Source organism: Neovison vison, chromosome 11, assembly GCF_020171115.1.
Source record: "Neovison vison isolate M4711 chromosome 11, ASM_NN_V1, whole genome shotgun sequence".
Classification (NCBI taxonomy): Eukaryota; Metazoa; Chordata; class Mammalia; order Carnivora; family Mustelidae; genus Neogale; species Neogale vison.
This window is the reverse complement of record NC_058101.1, coordinates 205336462-205358166: the sequence shown is the minus strand read 5'-3', so window position 1 is coordinate 205358166 and position 21705 is coordinate 205336462. Positions and strand designations below refer to the sequence as shown.

Sequence of the window (21705 nt, the reverse complement as noted above, 5' to 3'; positions counted from 1 at the left end):
TATAATTATCTTACAATGATCAGCTTCTTTGAGAAATATTCTCTTGTGAAATTTTTGTGCACATTGATAATCAACATATAATTATTTTCTTGTTGCTATGTGAAGAATTCATAAACACTAAAAAGAATAAAATTATTTACTAATAATTATTAAGCTATTAATAATTAAATTCTTATTTAAGAATGGGATTCTCTTAAAAGTGACTTCTTAAAACATAAGATATTTTGTCCAGATCTGCTTATAATTACTGTAGATATTTGTAACCTAAGTGCCTGACATTTTCAGGCACTTATATTACTTATTTAAAATAATACATAAATAACTGAAGACTAATATAATTACTCAGGCCTAGTGAAAATTAAGATTTTTATTGATCACTGTTTTATTATTTTTAAACCGCCATCACTTCTAGTTTGGTCAGAAGAAATTACAACTCAAACAAAGAGTATGGAAAATATATGTATTTTTCACGTTAAGTGTTCTCACCTTGAAATTTCGAAGCGAACCAAGAAAGCATTTTTCTTTCTGAATTGAATTAGTCTTTTTTGTTTTTCTACTAGTTTAGGAAGCTCTAAAGAAAACACAAAACAACAGAAATTAGGCAAGGGAATAGCATTAAGTCGGGAATTGTTATCATTTTGCTAAATTAAATGACCTCCAAACCTTCACACCTTTGCCCTCTCCCCAGCTCCCTGGCCTCCCTATGCTGCGTGTCATACACAGAATTCTCAGTTCAGCTTGAGGGCAGCTCAACTGAGCTAAGAAGCATTCTAAAAAGACAGCGTCTAGTGCGTCTGGAAAGAGTGCACACACATAGGAAAGAGGAATAAACAAAACAAAACCAAAAAAAAAAAACCACAAAAAAACACTGCAGAAACTAATAATAAGTACACAAAGTACACAAGTGTATTTATTACATTTTGCAAGCACTTTGTTCTACATTTCAAAAACGCCACCATCAAGCTGTTGGCACATTTATGTACAAAACAGATTAATTGTAATGCCTGCTACAAAGCACTCTTTGTGAAAATACAAACTCTAATACCAGGAAAAAAAAAAAAAAGCTGAAAGCATCAACATCATTACATAAGTTTAAAAGACAGTTTTAAAAATCATCACAAACTGTTAAGACACAGAACTGAAACACTATAATATAGAATTTAAAGAAGCCCATTAATACTTTTGCTCAATATCTGTAATACTGCATATATCAGAAAAAGGTTGAACCAGTAAGATCATCTACATGTAAAAAAAAGGAAGCAAAACCCCAAATTAATTAAATTATACTACAGAATGCATAATCATGCCACAGATAACCCTAGTAATACCCCGCTACCTACTACAAGAACTTGTAAAATTACGGATGATGCATGACTAGTCGTTGTACAAAGATTGTTTCACTCATAAATTTTATTAGAAATGCACTTACACTGAGAAAAGATTTCACAATGGTCAAATCAGTGCACAATACTACCTAATTTTTATACACTGACAAAAATGTCTTGTCAGGCTACATCATTTTAAAAGACACTTTACAGCATTCTTGTAGCATTAGAAAGAATCAAAAGAAGAGTCAAGGTTAAAACAAACACCAATTTTGGTCCAGTAATACTGATTGTTTTTTTTTTTTTATTCCTTTGATATAGGTACTTCTTATAAATGATTATGAATGAACATTTGGTTAAAATGACTTACTTCAAATAAAAACACAGGTATCTCACTACACTTGGAAGGGATACATTCTAGAGTGGCCTCTGACCACACTTTAAAAAACACTACAGGTAAACCAACATAGATTGGAAGGCTGCAAGCAAAGCTATTATATTAATGGAAGCCTTTTCAAATATATCATACACATTGGAGGGATAGTTTACAGAGGTGCAATCCGTTAAAATCTTTTAAAGTAGGTAAAACAACTTCTGAGGGTTTACTGTGCTTATTTCTTAATATACCACCTTCGTAAAGGTAATTAATGTTCCACATTAGCATATTAAAAGTTCCAATCCAGCCGCTGCTTAAATCACAAAGAGATCATTCTTCAAGAGTTCACAGTATTTCCATTAACATTGTCTCTATACTAAGCTTTAAAAGGTAAGTCTGGTGTCGCAATCTCAAGAAGGCTACTAGCCGTGCATAAGCATCACTGTTTCTACGTGCTCACAACATAAACATGAGTAATCAGAGAGAAATACCTTTTAAGTACATCAAGAAAAAAAAATACAATGTTAACAAAGATAAGAAGCACTTCTTTTTTTTTTTTTTAACCTACTCTTACAAATTTAGAAATTGCACCTTAGATCGATGAAAACATGAACCAGAGCCCGTACTAACGTGGCCGTTCATCTCCAGACAGGATTTCCAGATTTCGAGAAGAGTCGTTAACGATACCGTCTCTGTCTATTGTTCATAATGTACAATGGTCCCTTTGAAGGTTACCTGTAGTTAAACTAGTTACCGAAATCAAAACTAAAAAGTATAAAAAGCTATTTTTCTTTCCAAAACATAAGAAATAATGCAAAAGGTGTTCTGTATTAACACATGGGAAGCAGTTAAAAAAATCAAATAAATGTCTGCATTTGACAATGTTAGTATCTCCAATCTGACAGCATTAGTAATGAGTTTGAGAAATTTAAAAAAAGGAAAAGGCTGGATAGGAGCTTGTAGAAGAGATCTGATCACACCAATTTAACCAATTAGGAAATGAAGTGCTAAACAGCAAGGAATGGTGTTCGGGTGATTCCTAAGTCACCCTACACCTCGTTGATGAGAAGCACTTCCGTTTTAGTTCTCCAAAGGTTGGGTGGTTGGATGGCCCTTCATTAAACACCAATGCATCTGAATGGCGGGAGGGGCAGGAAGGACTTATTTATGTGTACGCATTGAGCCGCTCTTTGGAGCGAGTGGAGTGGATGTCATGAAGCTCTTGCTCCTCCTTCGACTTGATGTCCTCGTATTTCTGCATCCGGCAGGCATCTTTCACGTAAGCCCAGTTGGCAGACAGAACCATAAGGTAGTGAACCTGATCAAAGACAGAAATAATTTACACTGGGAGGCTGTTCAGCATCTTCATTACACCACGCTATCAGGAAAGAGACATTCACATTATATGCTTATAGGATGTGTGCACTCATAAGACGGAATCAGAACTTCTGCAGTAACAGGAACAATAAAAATCTGTTATTCCTTCTCCCGTCTCTGACTACATGACAGCAGCTTCTCCGCTCCCTTTCTTTCAGAACCTCTTTCTCTCCTTCTTTTTCAAGTCTGGAGTAGCCAAGATTGATTCTTAATCTTTATGTGATGTTCCCTGTTCATTTTGCCCTCACTTACCCACACCAACATACTATACATCTCATGATCGTGTATCTGTGCTTTCCCGTCCGTAACAGAAAATGGTCTCTTACACTGTTTGAGTCTAGACAACTTAGAATTAATGGGAGGTTATGTTATTGCCTGCCGTGCAACAGAAAGCGGGATCATGGAAACCCCAAAATAAAACTGCAGATTTAATTGTTAAGTTAATTTTCCATGAGCTGAATTTTGCAGTTTCCTTTAGATTGCAAACTACAGGAGATCAAGAACTGTGCCATATGGATTCTGTAGGTTTGCATGCATTCGCAATAGCCCGAAGAGTGCATGCTTACAAAGGAAGCTCCTGATCTATCTCAAGTAGCATAGTTACTCAAGTCATGAAGTTCCTGTTTGGACTTGAAAGCACTCAGCTATGAGATCACTTGTTTATTTTTCTCCCTTTACCTCATTCCTGGTCCATAGAGAGAGATAAAGCAGTTTTCCAAATGACGGCTTTTGATGGGTGAATATGAAAGGGAAATTACATTGTTAATTATTTACTTGATCTGAGTTCTAAAGGGTGGGCATTATTTTTGTCCGTAATTTAGTAAAATAGAACACTAACAATTTGATTAGCCAAGAGTACATTGAAAGACAGGAGGTGGGATGGCTTTAGAAAAGGACAGATAGACATCACGAACACAAAGTCAATTCTAAATGGAGACTGCTGTGATATGTTAAGGTAGTCAACAGGCAGTAAGAAAAAAAATGACAATTTTGACACAGCAATATGGGAAAAGATGCAGACCAATAAGAATACCAGTAAGAATTTTCAGAATGTTCTGTTTCCTCTGAAATTCTGCATTTTGTGTAGTAGAAATCGTAAGCCACAGGCAAGCAAGAGCTGTGAGCTGTACTCTTGTCCCCTGTCACTTCCATGGTGAAGGCTTCATCACCACATCCATGAGGACTGAACAGAGGCTACAGACACCACCAAGTTCACGTGGGACCGTGCCGCATTGCTCAGATGACATCAAGTGCTGCGGAGAGTGTTTGGCAAGCAGCGGATACTCAAAATACGTTTCATACGAATGAATATATTTTGAGATGTATAGAAACCTTCCTGAAGGTTCCTGAAAATATATAACCCCTAAATTATTATTAAATATGTCTGAAATACTGAAAAGAGCTTCAGCGTCCTTCTAGTTCAGAAATAGGCACTTTCCAGTCGTGTTCAGACATTTCCTCTCGCCTTAGGGGACACCAGCTGCCAGGCTCTGACTGTCCCTCGGCAGGTGGACAGAGGTCCCCGGAACCTGGCACAAAGCCAAGCAGACCCCTTCTGTCAGCATCTACAGAACTTTCTAATGCCTTCAAAAAATCAAATGGAGTAGATTACATAAGTCTTAGTACAAATTCTTACCATCTTTGCCTTAAATTTTAGATGACGTTTTAAATATTTTGCTAGAGAAGGATTCATCTCATTTTTCTCATCTCTAATACAGAAGTAATGACAGTAGTGTACTTCAAGTGCTGAAGGAGTTGGGGATGAGGTTAATGACGTGGCTATATTATGACTGCTGAATGTATTTATGTGCTTAACCATTTGGTGGTGCTTTCAACAGAGCAAGGCTTAAAGAAATACGAGCAAACATCAATACTATTGGAACTAGTATTAGTACCAGGAGCAGAAGCAATAACTATTGTTATATTTCCCCTGTCTCCTAAAATTGTAACCACTATCAGAGCTAATGAGTGGGAAATACCGATGTCAATCAGTAGTCAGATGTTATTAATTTCTTAAGGAATTTATGCTATTATTTATTATTATTATTATTATTATTTATTTAGATAGTCAAAAGGATGCTAGAACTTAATAATATTCTAAACTCTTATAGTTTGAAATAAAATTTATTTATAACTTAGTATCTGAGTTTATGCAAAGCACAGATTCCTTAAGAAATACATAGCATCTGAATTTCTATTATGTTAAGATCTTTTTGATAATAGAATCATTTCAGAGTAAGCATTTCTGGGGACACTTAAGTATATTATTCATTTATACAAGTACTTTTTACTAATGTATGCGTAATGGTACGCATTTTTACAGTTTTACACACACACACGTAGCGAATGTGAACACATGCTTTATCACACACCTCTCTCTTTACAAAAAGTGCTTTGCTAGACCCCTTATACACGAGAGTGTGCTGCCCGAACAAACACAAGTCCCTAACAATTACCCATCGCATGGGAATGTGTGTATGAAGAGATGTTTCCTCTTGTCTCACGGCCAGGCTGGGTGCTGCTTGGGACCATGGGAGCTTGGACCATCATCTCCAGAACATGACCTGTTTCTCCAGGGCGTATCTTAGCACCTGATTTTAGGCTGAGACTATAAAGCCCTTGCTTATTGTCTTATTGTGACCCCTCCAATTAATTAGCCACCATGATCTTATTAAGTTCCTCATTCGGAAATAAAATTCCTATGTAGAGGCTTATACGCTCTATCTCAAATGCTGAGCAATGAGCATGATACTAAATTAACAAAATATCTGAAAACTCAGTGTATTGGCACCATAAGGGAAGGAATTAAATAGACCCAAAGTAATTCATCATCTTTGCATACTGAATTGGCTGTATTTGTGAGGTTACTGGGAACATTCTAGAGCTCTCTACCACTTCACTTTTGTATTATTACTTTGCACACTACGATGCAAAAATAAGGACCAGCAGATGCTGGCTGCGAAAACTATCACTGATGCTCTGAGTGTTTGTCCGCTGTTGGTCTCTGGGCGTCCAGGAGCAAACTGTACCAAGGAAGAGACAGAAACTGGAACATTGTAGGTCCTCAAAACTCAGTAAAAGCCTGACTTGAAAAACATGTTCTTAGCATTTCTGAACAAATATAGATATCAAAGAAATAGCAGGAAACTATTGATATCTGTGTTAAGAAGAATAAATCAACCTTTTTTCCGTGAGTGACTCCATATGGCTTTTTTATGTCCTTAAATCAGGAGGAGAAAAGTAAGTTAAGGGACTGATAAGATTACCTAGAATATTACACTGATACAGACCTATATGGTTCAGAGACGATCTGTTACGTTAATAGGGACCTAGTATCTGCGACACGGATGAATTTACTTATTTTTGTTAATGCTACCAATATGACTGAGTATTCTAATCCTTAAACTGCTTCCCAAATACTACCTCTAGTGTAACAATAACACTTTTTCAGGTTAAGCTTTGTTTTTCACTTACTTATTTGCCCACTGTTCCCTGTTCCCCCTACCCCACCTTTTTAAACTGGTATTAAATAGGATTCCTATGGACTTCAGAACTGGGGATAAAAGCTCATCTCAACAAGTAAATTGCTTTGTCCTTCAAATTGAAAAACCAAGCCCCAGAGCACAAGGTCTTACCATAGCAATGACTGCGGCCCCAGCCCCAGCAAGCGCCACAATGAACAAGTGGAAGGTCATGTTCAGCTGAAAAGGAAACCGCAGAGAATCAAAACACGCATCGAGTTACAAGCAGAAGAGAGATCCGGACTGCTGCCGCCTTACGAATAAGAACTTCGTACATCTTTAAGAAAAGTGCACTCACATTAAGGGACTGATGCGTCCTTAGCTCAATCTGAAAACATCACAGTATCTTTTCTCCTGCAAATTAAGTCTTTGCAACTGCATCATTTTACTATACTTTTACTACAAAGATGAGATCGTCATTAGTAACGATGGTCTTCAGTAATATTTTAACTAAGTAAGGCTACATTTAAAAAATGTAACAGTAAAATGTTCAACTTTTGTGAACATGATAGTTTCTAGAAAATATATATTTGTTATAATTTTTATTGAAATTCATATTTATTCTCCAGTCCCCCTGTGTAACATCACTGTAAGTACAATTGCTCCTTAGGTGAAAGGGGGAAAATTCAATAGAGTTTTAATTATGTCTTTTTCAACTACGAAAATGAAGCTAAAATTTGGACAACAGAAACAGCTTTAAAAACATTTACCTCAGTGGACTCACACATCCTCAGGAAATTCTCAGAGATGGTGCAAATTTTCTTTTCCTCTCCAATTGTCACAATTCCTACATGTAGAAAATTATAGCTTAGTTTATAAATGTTTTCAAGAGCCCAGAGGGAGAAAAAGAATCTTATGCTGATAAAAACTAAGGAGGTTTCATTTTATGCTACGGTATAATGAAAACATTCTCAGCTTTTTTTTTTTTTTAAAAAATTCTTTTTTTTTTTAAGACTTTATTTATTTGACAGACAGAGATCACAAGTTGGCAGAGAGGCAGGCAGAGAGAGAGGAGGAAGCAGGTTCCCCGCTGAGCAGAGAGCCTGATGTGGGGCTCGATCCCAGGACCCTGAGATCATGACCTGAGTTGAAGGCAGAGGCTTTAACCCACTGAGCCATCCAGGCGCACCCACATTCTCAGCTTTTATAGCTAGATAATAAGTATAACCGGGATTATGAGTGAAAGATCAGAACTATTTAGCCCTCAAACAATTTATAACATCTTCAATCTGAAGTCAACTGGACCCAGCCCCCAGAGCCTCCAGATTCAATCGCAGCGAGCTGGGCGGTTTGGTCCGTTAATGCAATGGCGCAGCCGTCACAATTACTCCGATAACTATGTCCCCGACTAAGCTGAAGTGTGAATCCAAATTCATTCTGCTGGTACAAAGCTTCTGTTAGTCTATAAAAGCGTATCACCCAAAGGAGTGATTCTTCTCTGCTAATATTGAAAACAGTGTTATCAGTAGGAAAAAGATGTTAAAAAACCCTGTAATTTCGCTCACATTCTCCCTTCCTCCGGTTGGCTCACAGACCAACGGCATCAGAATCACCTGGGGAATGTTCAAAAATGTGTGTTTCTGGACCCCAGCACAGAACTGTGAAGTCAGCAACCGGAGTGTTTAGCAGGAGAACCGCATCTCTAACCAGCACGTTGGGGTTACACTGCCATGGATCTTGTTTCACAGAAAAGTGATCTGGGTTAGCCTCGAAGGGGCCTTGAATTTCGTTTTGAGAACTACTGAAGCATTAAACATACATACATAAAGGGAAAAAAAACCCCACAAGTTCGGGATGAACTATTCCCTAAGCTTTGGGCACTGCCGTCTCTTTATTTAACGTTAATACGTGTATCGCTTCACATCTTCTGGCTTCGAGGTACATGGCCAGCTCCCACTGTCGATGGAGATGGTGCCATTCTGCCCCAACGGTAGTTTGTGCGATTATTTCTGTTTTAGAATGTAACCTACTTGCGGTCCATCGAATGCAGACATGCTTCTCTGGGACCTTTCTTTTCTGCCAAGATGACATGGAGTGCGGGAGGGTAAGAAGCCCCTAAGATGCGTCTCATAAGCCATCACCATTGAGAGTGCTTCCCGGTTCAGGCCACACTTCAGCAGGCTGTTCCACGACAAACGTCACCGTGGGTCAGGCTGTGCACACACCTCCTCACCCGTGTCTTTGTTGACCTCTGCAGCCAAACTCCTTCAAAGCATTAACTATGTACACTGTCTGCCATTCCCTTCTTCTCCTTTCTACTTAAACTTTTCCCACCTTTCCAGTCAGATTCTGCCTCAACCCTCCATGGAAATCAGCCATGAACAACACATAAATAAAATCAAAGATAAACTTTCCGCTCTTCTCCTGAGTGACTGGCAGGGCTGGCGGCTTACTCCCTCTCCTTCATGCTCATCTTCACTACATCCCCAAATCTACAGATTCTTGGTTTTGTTTTTGTTGTTTTTTAAAGATTTTATTTATTTATTTGACAGACAGAGATCACAAGTAGGGAGAGGGGCAGGTGCGGGGGTGGGGGAAGCAGGCTCGCTGCTGAGCAGAGAGCCCGATGTGGGACTCGATCCCAGGACCCTGAGATCATGACCTGAGCCGAAGGGAGAGGCTTCACCCACGGAGCCACCCAGGCGCCCTGGAGATTCTTGTTTTTAGGTTTTGATTCTCACAGGTCCTCTCTCTCCAGGACCTCGTTCACAGGAGCTCCCAGTGTGGACACCTGTCATCTTTGTCCCCTGCGGATCTCACGGAGTCTCAGAGCTCGCTACAAATTATCAACAGCCCCTCAATCCGTTCAGCCAGCCGTGTGCCTCCCTCCCGAAATCAAGACTCATATACCCTATTTCTTACCCCGGACAACTCTGTTTAGATTCCTAGTAAGTCTCTACAGCATCTTCAAAAGTGCACTCTGGTCTCCCTTGCCAGCCTCCCGCCCGAGCAAGCTCTTGTAGGCTTCCCGGCTCATGTGACAGCAAGTCTGTGTTCCCTGTGGTCCTGGCAACAACTGCATTCCTCCTTCAATCCTCTTTTTCTCTCAAACCCACATGCCCATCTATCTAGACCTTCCGCAGCCCCAATCTTCAAAGTACGGTCAGCACCAGACCGCTTCTCCCCACTTTTCTCGCCACTAACCGGCCTGAGCCCCCCTCTGGCGCCTCAGGGCTACAACAAGAGTGCTGACTGGCTTCCTTCCTTCTCCTCTGGGACAGTCCATTCTCTATCTGGCAGCCAGAGTGATTCTTCCACAAGGGAAGGGAGATACTGCTTCTCTTCGGCCCAAACCTGCAAACATCCTCTACTCCCTTCAGAATAAAAGTCTCTAAATGGATGATGTCCCACTACGCACTCAGCACGGCGTTCCATGACTCTCAGACTCCATCCCAATCCATCCCTCCTGTTTTCTCATTCTGCTTCGGCCACACTGGCCTCTCTGCGGTTTGCTGAAGATGCCAGGCATGGAGCTGCTTCGGTAACTTTGCCTGGATCTTTCCTCCACTATGAATATTCCCGCGACCCTCATATCCATCCAATAACGGCTCTTCAGTTAAGCCTTCCTCCACCACCTTTAAAACACTGTAACCCAGCCCTTCCACTCGGCCTCCAGGACTCCCGACATAAAATGCATCTGTATATAAGACATCGGTGATACAGATACCATACACCACAAACAGACATACCGCAAGTTAATGATCGTCTGTCAATCCACGTCTGCATCACGGGAAACTACAAACATGAGAAGGTGTCCATAAGCTATGTTGCCGTGCAAACCCAAAACCTTGATTATTTGGATTTGCGGGTCTCTGTCAAGGAAGGGCCAAACTGGCCTAACCCACAAGAAGCAAACTTTCAGATTTACTCATTTTTCTAAATAGTGAGTATATTTATGCATATTTACTGCACTCAGTGTAGAAGAGTCCTTCAATGAAATATACACAATGACATTTCTGTTTTCTTAAAAACAAGCAATAAGTTAGGATCGTACAAGGGAAGTAGCAGGAATGCACGTCAAGGAGGGCAAACAGGACGAATTTCATGTGTCAGAGGTGCAGCCACGAGCTTTCTCTATAGCTTGTTGTTATTGCTTTTTTTTTTTTTTTTTAAGATTTTCTTTATTTATTTGTCAGAGAGAGAGGGAGAGAGAGCGAGCACAGGCAGACAGAGAGGCAGGCAGAGGCAGAGGGAGAAGCAGGCTCCCTGCCGAGCAAGGAGCCTGATGTGGGACTCGATCCCAGGACGCTGGGATCATGACCCGAGCCGAAGGCAGCTGCTTAACCAACTGAGCCACCCAGGCGTCCCTGTTATTGCTTTTTAATGTCCTTGAAGCTGGTTAAACTGAAGTACTGTATTTCTGGCTTTCTAAGGATTGGTTGTGTCTGAACTAGGAAAAATTTGCATCCTGTGCACAGTTCCTATTACTTTCCTCGTTAAGGCAATAAAAAGCCTCTTGGAGGTTTCTGGGTGGTCGAAGCACCACTCCCTCCTTAGGGAGGAAATTGCAAGCCAGAGAGGGAGGGAAGCAGGAGGAGGAAGTATAATGACACTATGAACCCTTACGGGGTGTTAGGAAATGAACTCCCTACTTGGGAATATAAATGCTGAATTTCCAAATAATTTGCCATTTACATTTCTAATCATAAAGATGACAGAATGCCTGAAGTATCCTTCTCCAGCTCCTCTAGTCTACCCACAGTCCTAGGCTCCTTGCCCCTTTTGTCTGTCCTCAAAGTGAGGCATCTCTCTGAGTAAAACGTGCATTTCTTCTGAGGTCACCTCCCTCTGGCTTCTTCTCTTCTGCTTCTTCCACTCTTAAGGGCCCCTGTGATTACATGCGGCCCAGCTGGCTCATCCAGGGTAATTGCCCCACTTTTAGATCAGTTGATTAGTAAGCTTCATTCCATTGGTAACCTAATTCCCCTCTGACAGGTATAGCCCAACCTAGGAATGCCTACGCAGGGGAATGGACTAGACAAGAAAAATGTAGCCAAGATTTTACCAAATAGATTCTTGAATTATTTAATAGCAGTAAATATGGCTCACTGATTAGCAAAGACACATGGCTAAACACACCAAAGTTTTCCTATTTATAGCATACATATCTAGTTTCTATATTAACATAGGATGTCCTTTTTTTTTTTTTTTAAAGATTTTATTTATTTATTTGACAGAGAGAGATTACAAGTAGGCAGAGAGGCAGGTAGAGAGAGAAGGAGGAGGAAGCAGGCTCCCTGCTGAGCAGAGAGCCCGATGTGGGACTCGATCCCCGGACCCCGAGATCATGACCTGAGCCGAAGGCAGCGGCTTAACCCACTGAGCCACCCAGGCGCCCATAGGATGTCCTTTTGAACAGAGTAGACTACAGTCAAAAATGCTGTTGACTGATAGCTTCAGCTCTGTCCTCTGTTCCATCTTGTGCAAACAATGCAATGTTCCTACGTCATGGGTGTCTTCTCTAGAAAGACTGATGGGCCAGGTCCATGATCTAAGTGTTTGTCCAATTTTCATTTATTTTACTTTTTTTTTTTTTAAGATTTTATTTATTTCATTTGACAGATAGAGATCACAAGTAGGCAGAGAGGCAGGCATAGAGAGAGGGAAGAGGAAGCAGGTTCCCTGCTAAGCAGAGAGCCCGATGCGGGGCTCGATCCCAGGACCCCGGGATCATGACCTGAGCCGAAGGCAGAGGCTTTAACCCACTGAGCCACCCAGGCGCCCCTATTTTACTTTTTTTTTTTTTTTTTAATTTTACTTTTTTGACGTGGAGATTTTTGTCTTTCAAAATTGAGCAGTGCTGACACCTAACAGAAGGTAAATAAGTATTTGTTGAAAGGAAATTTTACCAAGAAGGGCTTTATGGAAATCAGATGAAAGCAAGCTGTTCCTGTTACAATGTGTGGACGAGAGGGAGGGCTGGTTAGAAGGCTAAAGGAGCCCCACCCAGAGTCCACCTGCTCTGGACCAGTCTCTCCCTACGGTTGGCCTGAGGGAGTTTCACTCAATCACTGGGTTTTAACAAAACACAGTTTTAAATTCTGGATCTAGATGATAATATTGGTGTGTATGTGGGGGATCAGTTTTAACATATTCTGACACAAATTTACTAAGACAAACCCTTCATACATTCAATGTCATTAAATTGCTGTGCCCATCATTGAAGGACAACAGAAATAATTTCGAAAGCATTAAAAAATTAAAATTGCTAGTCAGATTATTTCATGACTCATTTTGAAATATGGCAAACCCTAATGGGACAAAGCATCTTCAAGTTCCCCAACTGTGTGAGCTGCATAACAGCTGTGCTCGCCATCAGATCGGTAGGATGTGGACGGATTTGTCACATGCAGGGGAATGAACAGGGACATGCAAGTAGGGAAGAAGCAGACATCCCCGCTGTTACGTGACCAGAATTCCCACGATGCAGTTCGAAGACCTTGACTGCCTAAGAGCAAAGACACCGTCTAGATGTAATGAGGTAACTTTGCAAAAATAAGGGAAATCACTTTATAGCATGTTCTTCTCTACCCAATCACTGTTTTGATGATGTTAGTAAATGTCTGTACTGATCATAATTCAGACCTGGGTGGGGGAGTGTCCTTTTCTACGCCCATGCCCCTTGATATATTGACTGTGACTGTACATCCAGGATTCTTACTGGGGACGTATGATCTGGAAGGCAAATAAATGTCATGCAGGCAGTAGATTCATATTAAGGGCAAACAGAAAAAATTAGTATGTGATGTAAAAGGTTGCATGACATCTGAAAAGTGCCCTCTTGTCCACATGATGGAGAAAAATTAAATTAGAATAAATCTTGATAACTATGTTACAAACGGTGCTAAGGTTCAAAGGGAGGCTTTAATCCCAGTCATCATTTACACCTATTATTAAGTGTGTCCCATACAATATGGGGACAGACTGTACTAAAAAGTGCTTGTTTATTGAAATTGGAACTTCACTAGGTGGCCCATATTTTAGCTGACAACCATGTCTGAGAGACCAGTCACTTCTCTTCCAACTTTCACTTTTCAGATCAGTGGAACAGGAGGAAGACACGGAGAGGGGGAGGGACTGAAGTCAGAGCCATGTTTTCTAAACAGCTGTTCCCTCATGACCTCCAACAGCTGTTGCCGACGCCTTCCCTTCCTGTGCATATGTGGGCTATGATTCCGGGACCGAAACCTCTCCAGGGGGAAGAGAGGGGGAAGAGCTGCCCATATTCCCTCTGTGATCTTCTCACCAAGAACTTCATCCTCAACAAAGAGGATAACAATAGTGTCCACCATACAGAATCCTGCATCTGTAAGACTACAGCCTTCTTAGCCATCACTCATGTCCCTGCCTGCAACTCATTCAACCCCCCTATGTCATTTATAGAAAGGATAATAATAGTGTCCACCAAACAGAACCGTTGTAAGCATCAAACAAGTCAACATGGACAGACAAGTAGAATTGCGTCGGTGTATCACAAGCCCACAGTGAGCCCTAAACAAAAGTAACCAAAGAGGGCTATTGATTGGCTTAATGTTCTTGGATTCCATTATTATAAAATGCTAAGTTTTTCTGCCTTATTTTGGAAGTCATTGAAGTACATACTTCTTGGGTGATCTTCACACTAGATTTCACAAATTGCACAGCTTGTCGTGGGGGAGTAAGAGTAGATACAAGCATCATAACAAGCCTGGACAAGCGCAAAGGAGTCGGGACACAGACATCACAATTTCATATTGCTGATACCAGGAAATCCAACCTGATAGTCTGTTCAAACACACACGTGCACAGATTCATGCTCTGGGACTAACCACCAATCATTCTTCAACTCTTACGTATTTAAATTTAAAAAAGGATGTCTTAAAGGTGAAAACTCTGATACATTTCTCAAGTATCCATTTCTCATCAAGTCATGATGGTTCCAACGTCACTGGCAATATTTCAGAGGCAGTCACTGAGGTCAAACAGCACGAGGCCTTGCTTTAGTTAGAGGTCCACCTACCAAACTGACGAAGGTCCAAGCAGAGATTGGCTCCCTCCACTAAGGTGGTGTTTCGGCAAATGGTCCACAGATTGAAATACATGTAGACGGGCAGAGAGGTGAAAGCCGTGACCCCCAGCCAGGCCAGCATGAAAAGGTACGTCAGCATAATAAACTGCAACAGAGAAAAAGTTGAGAGAGAAAACATGTCATCCACCGGACAGGAAGTATTTTGCGACTAAATCACAAAATCCAATTTGAAGTGTTCAGTGTCCTCATGCCCAGCACGAGATCATGACACTGCGGGAATTACAGTGGGAAGCTGGGAGGTGCTGATTAACATGGGTTATTCCAGCAGGAAGAACCTGCCGGAAGCCTCCGCGTGGCAGAGATGCCCGGCAACAAAGGAAGAAAGAACCCATCTGCATCGTAATGTCTGTTTCACTCATGTATTTGTCTCAAAAATCTCACCTCACTTCTTCTTTTTCTTCTTTGTTTTAGACTTTAGAAAACAGTAACTGGTCTATTTACAGGGGATTCTGCAAAGTTCAAACTTTGTCGATAAATTTATGTTACGCAGTCAGGGTTACATTTAATATTGTTGAGTGTGGTAATTCTCCAGTCAGCTTAGTATTAACGATAAAAGTCTGCACTTCTCCTTTTCAGTGATTTCTGTAAACTTTTAACTCTGAAGTCTTCTTTCAAGAAGACTGATTTTATTTTTGCTATAGAAACATAGTTAAATGTGATTTAAAAGTTGAAAATAAAGGGTTTTTTTTGCTTGTTTCAGAAATATTTTTAGTATTTATAAAATGAAGTAAAAGGCTGTTTATGTGCCCAGATACAACTGAATAAAAGACTTAGTTTCAGCATCAGTTGAGTGGATTTTTAGCTCAAGCATGACTTAGATGCTGAAAAAAAAGACAGATGCATGCATTGGTAGATGGATGAAGAGCTGGTAAGACACAGATGTATTCATGTCGCTTCGCATTCCTTATCAACAGCTTAATCCATGTCATCTACGTATAAAATTGTCTCCATAAATACACACCTTGAATGGCCTAAGCTAACACTTGCATTAACAACTGTATTTCAGAGGTAACTGAAAAAGAACAGGTGTAGTCACAATGCCCTGAGGTTTAAGCGCAGGCTTGAATGCCCCCGTTGATACAAGTTGATTATATTTCTCGATGTAAGTTATGTGTCACTGGATTCATTAGCATATTTCCCACGATATAGGAATAATTTATTATATGAAGTGCCCATGTAGGTAAACACCAAACAGAAACAATGACAGGCAGAGAGCCTCACGGGAGTTGCCCCACTGTACAATGGCATTTTTTAATTTAATGTAATTTTTAATTTAAATTCAATTTAATTAATATGGAATGTATTACTAGTTACAGAGGTAGAATTAGTGATTCATCAGTGTGTACAACACCCAGTGCTCACTGCAACACGTGTCTTCCTAATGCCCATCATTAGGCATTACCTAGTACCCCATCTTTGCACCTGCCTCACCTCCAGCAGCCCTCAGTTTGTTTCCTAGAGTTAAGAGTCTCGTATGGTTTGTCCCCTTCTCTGTTTTCATCTTATTTTTCCTTCCCTTACCCTATGTCACTTGGCATTAATGAATCATACTCATATATCACAGACCAAAATCAAGATAATCCCTGAAAAATAGCTAAAGACGAAAATCACTACTGTGGGAATTGTTCTGCTACAATATCTGGTTCTTGTCATTTGAATCCTGCATCTGTGAGTGAGACTATAGGCTTCTTGACCATCACTCATGTCCCTGCCTGCAGGATTAGCAAGTCATCTTCCAGCAAAACACAGAAAACATGAAAGAAGAAAAAAGCCAGGAGAGAGTTTTTGGAAGTACATTCTTGCCCACTCTTCAATGGTTGATTCATACGTTGATTCATTCTTTCAATCCACAAATCCTAGGTTAGCCACCACCGTGCATTAGTTCGTGCTCCATGCCTGGTGCTGCACGGGTGGGGAACTCAGTTTTCGGACTGCAAGGCACTCCCCGTTTGGTGGGCCTCATAGTCCTACAGCAAGACACCCTCCTAGGTCACTCACGTAGCGGTACGCTCTCTCACCTTCAGCCTCACTGTTCGTGATTATATTTGTACACGTCCCCCAAAGGGACACAATTTTACTTCCTTTATCCCAACCCAACTACTCTTAACTGTATCTGCAAATCAAAACTGGAAGCTGGAAAGAGATGAGTTCTGTTGGCATATGCTTTTCTGCGGGTACCCAACAATGATCTGAATTTGCATCCTGAGAGAGATCCACCCAAATTTTATAACTCCTCCTTCCCTCTTTATCTTTGTACATAGCGTATTTTGAGTTTGTGCACATTACAGTATGACTTGTTTTAAAAGTGGCATCTTCTGAAAGATTTCCCATTGATTGTGCTTATTTATATAATCAGACTCAGACCATGGGATGACCAGCACATGTGAACATAAGTATAAGGGTGAAATTGTATTTATTTATTTATTTGAGAGAGAGAGAGAGCACACACCTGAGCTAGAGGGCAGAGGGGCCGGGGAGGAGGGAGAGAGAATCTGAAGCAGACTCCACGGTCAGCATAGAGCCCAACGTGGGGTTCGATCCCACGACTACAAGATCATGACCTGAGCTGAAATCAATAGCTGGATGCTTAACTGACTGAGCCACCCTGGTGCCCCTGCAGTTGCATTTTTAATCCTTTGAATTAGCTATTAGTTTATTAGCTCATACAGCAGTAGGATTCTTTTTGAAAGTGTCTGAATCGTAGTCTTTGTGCACCAAAAGCTGAGTTTCTACAGACACCTAGTTCCCTTCTGGGCTTCAAAGGTACCTTCTAGAAGAAGACTTTTGAAGAGAAACAGGAGTATATTCAGGCTTAATTTGAACACCTCAAGTCACATTTTCAAAATGATAATACAGAATAAAATAAATACATGGAATGAAACTAAATCTCTTACTCAACTCAATTAAACTAAATCTCTTATTCAACTCAATTAATTCCTTTGGTAATGCATTACAGAGAGACTTTATGGTTTCAGTGAAATCTCCAACATGTGAAACTCAATAATTCTCACACTTTGGAAAGATGGCAAACTTTGTCAATGTGATGTTAGAGCTTGTGCATCTTTATTAAAGTTGTGTTGTGATTAATACAGAAAATTACCGGGAGTAAGGGTAGTAGGGAATTTATACAACGGAGAAGAAAATGGCCAAGATAAAGCCAATGAGACCTGAGATCAAGCCTGTCTCCTATAATCTGGCAAGTGTCACAGGATTTTAGATACACAGAATATAATTAAACACACATTTTTTAATAACACTGCTTCATCTCCTCCCAAATCTGACTTCCTGTTAGTCTCTACTCTTCAGTACTACTGGTTGGAGAGTCTGGAGAGCCAGCATCGGTCCTGGCAATGTCCTTAAACTGAGATCTGGCAGACATATTTACAAATTTTTGTCCAAGATGAAACAAAGCCTGGTCTAAATATATAGGAAAATAAAACCTGTTAAATATTAACTTCTTTAAAAAAAAAATACTAACTTCTTTAAGTCACCGCAGGAACTGGAGGAAATGTCTTTTCTTTTTTTTTAAAAGATTTTATTTATTTATTTGACAGAGAAGGACATAGTAAGAGAGGGAACACAAGCAGGGGGAGTGGGAGAGGGAGAAGCAGGCCTCCCACTGAGCAGGGAGCCCGATGCGGGGCTCAATCCCAGGACCCTGGGATCATGACCTGAGCCAAAGGCAGACGTCCAACAACTGAGCCATCCAGGTTCCCCCAAGGAAATGTCCTTTAATGGCCATTTACTCTTTTAATAGAATTATCAAAGTTTGTATCACTTTTAGAATTTTTTTTTGTCTTGCTCAACAAATACTTAATGAGGGCCCAAGATGTGTAAAGGTATGTCTAAGGATTTCAGTCAGAGAAAGCAAGAAACACATCCCCCTTGTTTTTCTCATTAGAGGAAATACAAATATTCCGTGTGGAAATCTAGACAGTATCTGGTCTTAAAACACACTTGATTGCCGACGGTAAACATTCTGTGTGACTCGACCAGAGAGAAAGGGAAGTATTTCCTGGGTAATCTTTATTCTTCTCTTTTCTGGAATTGGAATGAAGCAAATCAACAGAGGAAGCTCGCCGGGCAGTGTGGCTGCTGGCTCGGAACTCCTCTGTTGTCATGGCCTGATGCACCCACCCTGGGGGAGAGCGGTCTGCGAAACCTCCAGGCATCGATCTGCATGCTCCCTGTACCAGCGCCCACTCACTTCTCACTCTGCTCATCTGTAGGAGCTGATGAAAGTCATTTTCCATTCTTGGCCATTTCGCAGCCTTCGCCTCTATCCTGTAAGTGGGTAGAGACTGACCACTTTATCAAGCAACAACGTGCCACTCACAGTGTCCCTAACCTAAATGTCACATTTATTTAGCAATAAAGGGGGATTTATAACGCATTGATGAAAGGCCCAGGCTTTGGAGCTGGATGGAGTCTGGCTGCTCGTTATGCTGCTGTGTCTGCCTTTGTAAAATGAGAATACCTGCTAAATTGCTCTTACGTGATTTAGTGAGGCTGGAAGGAAGTAGCACATAAAAGTCATTTAGCACAGAATTGGGCTAGTAAGAAGCACAGACAAAATATTAGCTATTTTTATGCAAGACAGCAGTATTGTGATTACCGCCACGTCTATAAAAATATATGCTTTGGCTGAATGATAGGACTGTACAGAATAAGGGAATTAGATTTCATTTCACGTGTGGAGAAAGTAAAAAGAAGTTCTTGAGTCTGGGAAAGTTATTCAAGGCGGGCTCCCACTCGAGAGGAGAAAGGCTCTAGAAAGTTTGGAAACCACCCCATAACTGAAGAAATCTTGTTAATGGAACTCCTTGGAGGGAAAAAAAAAAAAAGCCCTCTTTATTAACATTTTCATTATTTGCAATTGTAGATCCAAGGCTAATTTATAGTCTCAAGAACAACGAACATGATACAGCAGCTTGAAGCACACTGCTTTGGACAGCTAAAAGCCACTCGGAAGTCCCTGGGAGGGCAATCAGCATGCCTGTGGCTACATCCTCTCTATCTTGGTTTTCTTTCTGTCTCAGGGGGTTTCTCAAAAGCTTCTTTTGAAGGTGCTGTTCACTGTAGAATGGGACCTATAATTCAATAGGTTTAGATTCAAAGTAGACTGAACACTTTGGACTCTGACTGCTGCTACTTTATGGGGCCATGGAAGGCGCGACTTTGGAAACCACTGCAGGGACTCACACTTGCTTTTCTCGGCAAGCTGCAGTGCCCGAGTCAATTAATAGAGCTCAGGGCTAACAGAGGAACTCTTTGCTGTGAGAAAGTATTTTCATGACTACTAATTCATATGTTTTGTTCTAAGAAAGGCACAAAAGACCTTACTTTTGAATTTTGAGCGCAAACCTGTTACATTTCAGGGAATAGAAGTTCGTGGTCACGAAAGTATCCAAATTAAACAAGCTAAAAATACAATTCTCTCTTCCTATGTAATGTTTTATCTTGGGATCTGATGATTACTCAAATTGAAGAATTATTCCAAATGATCAAGTGTAGGTGCGCCTGGGTGGCTCAATCGGTTAAGCATCTGCCTTCGGCTCAGGTCATGATCTCAGGGTCCTGGGAGCGGCCCTAAGCTAGGCTCCCTGCTCAGCAGAGAGTCTGCTTCTCCTTCTCTCTCTGACCCTCTTCCCTGCTTGTGCTCTCTCTCTCTCTCAAATACATTAAAAAAAAAAAGATCAAGCATAATCCTAGGTAACAAAAAAAGGTATGCAATAAAATATTTTGTAATTATCATGTTTATATCTAGCTTTTCATTGCTAGTACTGTGACAGATACATATTCTGTCATCTGAGCATTCATAATACATAATAAATATGTAATCATAATTATTATAAATAAATTATTTATAAATAAATATATTATTTATAATAATTAATATATAATAATAGTAATTAATAATAACAAATACTTTTCTTTTTAACTGAGGAATAATGGACAGATAACAGTACACTAGTTTCAGGTATATGACCTAGTGATTCGATTTTTTTTTTTTTTTTTTTTTTAGTGATTCGATATTTACCTACACTGTGAAATGATAGCCCCAATCAGTAAGTCTGGGTAACATCTGTCACCCTAACATGTCACAAAATTTTTTTCTTGCGGTGAGAACTTTTAAGACCTATTCTCTTAGCAACTTTAAAATCTGCAATCCCATGTCATAAGCTATAGTCACCAGGCAGACAGAAATCGCTCAGAGCCCAGATGCACCGTGACAAAACGGCGGACCAGTAGACATTAGTTGGGAGCACCTCTGAGAGTGTTTTTCAACCCTGGCCACACAGGGGGAGCATCTGGCAGCTGTGAGAGAGACAGCGATACTCAGGTCTGCCCATGCAGACTGCATCTACAACTGTGTATTTTTAAACGCTTATTTATGTATTTAAGAGTCAAAGAAAGGGACAGAAAGCGAGTGGGGCGAGGGGCAGAGGGAGAGAAGCGTCCAGCAGACTCCCTGCTGAGCACAGAGCCTGATGTGGGGCTTGATCCCACGACCCAGGAGATCACGATGTGAGATGAAATCAAGAGCTGGATGCTTAAGCAGCTGAGCCACCCAAGTGCCCCCGAGTCTACCTCTAGTTTAAAAACACCCTGCAGGCAATTCTAACGGGCATCCAGCGTGAAGAACCACTGCGCTCCTGCAATCAGTAAAGCTCTCGGGGGTACACAGGGTGTCAGGACTTCGCTGACCGCCATCTTTAGGCTCTTCAGGGGACCGCATCTGAAGTAAGAAAAGGTGAAGTCGGGATGATCTGCCGGAAATTTAGGCCAGTGTCAGCCAAACGCGTGGAGGCGCGAGGCGTTGGATATGAACCAAATTTCTAAACCAGGACTTCTCAAATTCAGCACCATGGAAAGCGGGGGCCGGCAAATTCCTCGTTATGGGCCTGTCCTGCGCATAACTGCAGGCCACCAGATGCCGGTGACGCAGCCACCGCTTCTCAACACGCTCAGTGAGGGAAACAGCCCCTGGTTGAGAACGACGATTCTAACACAAAACAAGACCGAGTCGAAGAAAAG

The 21705-nt window shown here is 40.9% G+C and overlaps 1 protein-coding gene across 1 annotated transcript in view; it reads right to left on the bottom strand.

Annotated features, from left to right (window-relative positions):
* Positions 1 to 884: 884 nt before the first annotated feature.
* Positions 885 to 21705, bottom strand: part of GPM6A (glycoprotein M6A) — a 155327-nt gene continuing 134506 nt past the window's right edge. The window contains exons 4-7 of the mRNA XM_044225706.1: positions 14599 to 14752; positions 7310 to 7386; positions 6714 to 6779; positions 885 to 3019 (exon numbers count right to left, since the gene is read on the bottom strand). Of these exons, the coding sequence (XP_044081641.1) occupies positions 2867 to 3019; positions 6714 to 6779; positions 7310 to 7386; positions 14599 to 14752 (450 nt within the window). The 3' untranslated portion in view covers positions 885 to 2866. The remainder of the gene's footprint in view (positions 3020 to 6713; positions 6780 to 7309; positions 7387 to 14598; positions 14753 to 21705) is intronic.